The sequence below is a fragment of the Microtus pennsylvanicus genome, chromosome 4, assembly GCF_037038515.1.
Source record: "Microtus pennsylvanicus isolate mMicPen1 chromosome 4, mMicPen1.hap1, whole genome shotgun sequence".
Lineage (NCBI taxonomy): Eukaryota > Metazoa > Chordata > Mammalia > Rodentia > Cricetidae > Microtus > Microtus pennsylvanicus.
The window spans coordinates 77,628,380-77,631,539 of record NC_134582.1 but is presented as its reverse complement, the minus strand read 5'-3'; the positions used below and the strand labels follow the sequence as shown (position 1 = coordinate 77,631,539).

The following is a 3,160-nucleotide window of genomic DNA, read 5'->3' as shown; positions in this document are numbered from 1 at the left end:
GTCCTTCCATACTGCCCATCCTTCCTTCTTCCACTTTTGTTGTCCACCACACACCAGGGCTTTTCTGAATCCCGTGGAGTCAGAGGCCAGCTAGACAGATGGGCCTTGCCTTGATGAGATGTATGATTTAATGGGATTCAACATAGCCAACAAACAAACAAACAAAAACAAAACAAAACAAAACAAAAAACCAGTGCAGGCAAGTGCTTCAGGGCAGGGTGGGTACATCAGAGGGGCAGTCAGTGTTCTCAGTGGGGAGGGGTGTCAGTCAACTTGGTGATGTGACTGAACCATGGAGGTAAGGGAAGCAGCCCTAACCGGGCACCATATGCAACCATCACCCAGGGGAGAGATTGTTCAGGCGAGCTCACTCGTGTGTGCTCAGGACCTGCCCAGCAAAGGCCAGACGAAGGCCTGTGTGGACCCAACCGAGCTAAGGGGTCTGAGACCAGGAGGATAGGATAAGGAACTAGTCCTTGTTTTGTTGTGTTTTCTTGGAAAAGTGTCTGTTGAGTGTCAGGGGTGTGACCACCTTAGGTGCAGAATAGAAGTAAAAGCATTTCTGTGAGAGAGAAGTGGTATCAGTCACTATAGGGGAGTCTGGGAGCTGGGAAGACTCCTCTGAGGTGAGGGCCCCATGTGCTTGGGCAGGGTCAAGTGCATTGTGACTGAGGGCCTGGGGGATGGTGGGAGTGTGAGGAGCAGGGTACACTGGGCAGAGTCAGTAGGGTGAGAAGTAAGGTGAGGTCGCAGAGCGCGGGGTTTCCTGAGGGCACGGTTAGGAGCACTACTGGACTTTCCCAGAGGGGGAACCCCGATCGGTCATGGGCCCTATGTGCCCCCCCAGATGAAGACAGGACTAGGGACAAGGCAGGCAGCAGTGACCAATGGATACCCTCTCTTCTCAGACAACTCAGAAGAGCCATGAGGCTGAGTCCAGTGCCCTGATCTCTCTGAGTCTCTTGTCGGGGGTGGACCCAGGACACCTATCCCAGCAATCGCAAGCCACCAGTTCACAGGACCAGGAGCCTCTTGGGTCTTGCAGCTTCTCGGAGGTGGGCTCAGAGTTCCTGCCTTTCTTTCACACTCATGAGCAGCCCCTGGACGTGGAGGAACTGGCCCAGCAGTGTGAAGTTTGTGCTGGACACAAAGATGGCTGGAACCCCAGAGAGGGTCTGTTCCTCAGGGAGTCGGCGCCACCCAGTGGCTTCTTCCCGTACTACCGCTCTCTGGAAGAGCATCTCCCCAGCATCACCCCTCAAGGCTGTTGGTGTCTGGGCACCAGAGACATTTTTCCCACAGCACAGGATGGCTGCTGCAAGGTGACAGCCAGGGATGTACGCCCTGTGATGAGTGTGAAGAGGCTATAGAAGGGCAGGCAACACCAAACCTCTGGAATGCTCCATACATCTGTCCCTGGCCCATGCCCCAGTGAACCCTTGGCCAGGTCCCTGATGGCACGTTAGTATGGGCACAGAGGCTAGGAGAGGCTGCCCCACTATACTTTAGCTCCTCCCTTGCAGGGAAGTGACTCTGGAGATATTGAATTACATACGATAATTCAAAGAGAGGCCTGAAACCAGGGTTGGGCCCATAGAAACGCCTTGTTACTTCTTGAAATTGGTTAGACACCCAGATACTAGATGTGTGCTGTCTCACTCAGTCCTGATGACCCCATACCAATGGCTGTTTATGAGCGGGGCAGCATCTCTTCAAAAATCAAAATAACATGACCTCAGTCACCTGGGTAGCAGGTGCCAAGCCTTTCTGGTCCAGATCTGTATCCTCTAATTTCATGGGCAGCCCTACTGGAAACCACATAGCTTGGCATGGGATCTAGGACTGCAGAGAAAGTAGGGTAGATAGTGAGTTCAAAGGTCAGTGTCAAACTTTCCCGTGGGGATCCCTCAATGGGTAAACAACATCACCAAGGGTTCTCCACTCTGCAGAACTGGCCTGGGTCCTACCACCCTCCACGATTGCCCTGTAGAGTTATAGGGCCAGGGTCCATCTTGGCATCTGGGCCTGAATCTGGCTGACTCCTTGCTCTTCTTCATCCAGTCTGCCTTGGCAGGGCCAGACCTCCTCTCTGGGTTTTCACCCTTACCAGCCTGCTGCCACTTCCTGGGAGGGTTCGTGTGTGACGGCAACCAAGATCAGCCTCTCTCTGGGGACCACGCTCTCGGTGATTCAGGATTTGTACCGTATTACAGAAGCCCTGAAGAAAACCTTCACACCAGCCTGGAGCCTCATTCCCCAGTGCTAGGGGGCTCAAGGGAGTGACTCCAACCTGGGGCTGCCAGCCTGTGGAGGTGCCGTGGTGAAAGCAGCAGGGACTTCTGGGAATGAGGGACAAAGAGAACTGGAGAGGAGGACCCCACAGATCAGTCCATTTGAGGGACAAAGAGAACTGGAGAGGAGGACCCCAAAGATCAGTCCGTTTGCCCCGGGACCAGAGGTGGCCTGATGCCAAGCCCTCAGACCTATACTGTTCCTGCTCCTGAGGTGGGAAGAGGTTTTCTACTATGAGATCACCAGTGAGTGGGGAATCCTCTCTTTTTGCCACAGAGGTCCACAGGAAGAACCCACCCTTCTCCGCACATACCTTTTGAGTGCCCGATGACCTGATCTTCCACTCTGGTGTCTCCCTCCACGGGTCTGGGCTTGCCTTTCTCATTGCAGCAGAAGGGAGAGGCCTGTGCCACCCAGTGCCACCTGGGGCTGCCCCCAGAAATCAACCATCCTACCCCATCTCTCCTACTTCATCCTCCTAGGTGGGAAATCTGCCTGATGAGGTGTGGGGGTGGGTATCACCAAAGTGGCTGCAGAGGGCTTCCTCCTGAGTCCCCCATTTGAACTGCATCTTTCCTTCTGTAGCTTGTCGCAAGCCTGAACACAGGGAGCAGGGGCCTCCTGGACAACTTGGAGGACCACACTCCCAAAGCTGGCTTTGTAAATAAATCCTGTTGGCATGGGTGCCTTACTACCTCAGTGTGGTGCTTCAGAACAAGGCTGCCAACCTCCCTCCACTGAGCACTCCTTATGAGCTAACCCCTCGCTGGATTCTCAGAGGTAATCCCATTCTGCAGGTGAAGACACTGGCTCAGTGGGGTGGCAGACAGGCTTCTGGTTCTGAGAACTGACTTTAGCAGAGGGCCAT

At 54.3% G+C, this 3,160-nt stretch overlaps 1 protein-coding gene across 1 annotated transcript; it reads left to right on the top strand.

The window, feature by feature from the left end:
* Positions 1-292: 292 nt before the first annotated feature.
* Positions 293-2,283, top strand: LOC142849028 (uncharacterized). Its single transcript, XM_075971148.1, has 3 exons — positions 293-298; positions 909-1,346; positions 2,062-2,283. The coding sequence occupies exons 1-3, from the start codon at positions 293-295 to the stop codon at positions 2,281-2,283; spliced, it is 666 nt and encodes a 221-aa protein (XP_075827263.1).
* The last annotated feature ends 877 nt before the right edge of the window (positions 2,284-3,160 follow it).

Excerpts from the sequence above, each read along its gene's own strand:
- LOC142849028 (XM_075971148.1), top strand. Across the intron at positions 1,347-2,061 it reads CAGCCAGGGATGTACGCCCT|TCTGCCTTGGCAGGGCCAGA; the intron begins GTGATGAGTGTG and ends TTCTTCATCCAG.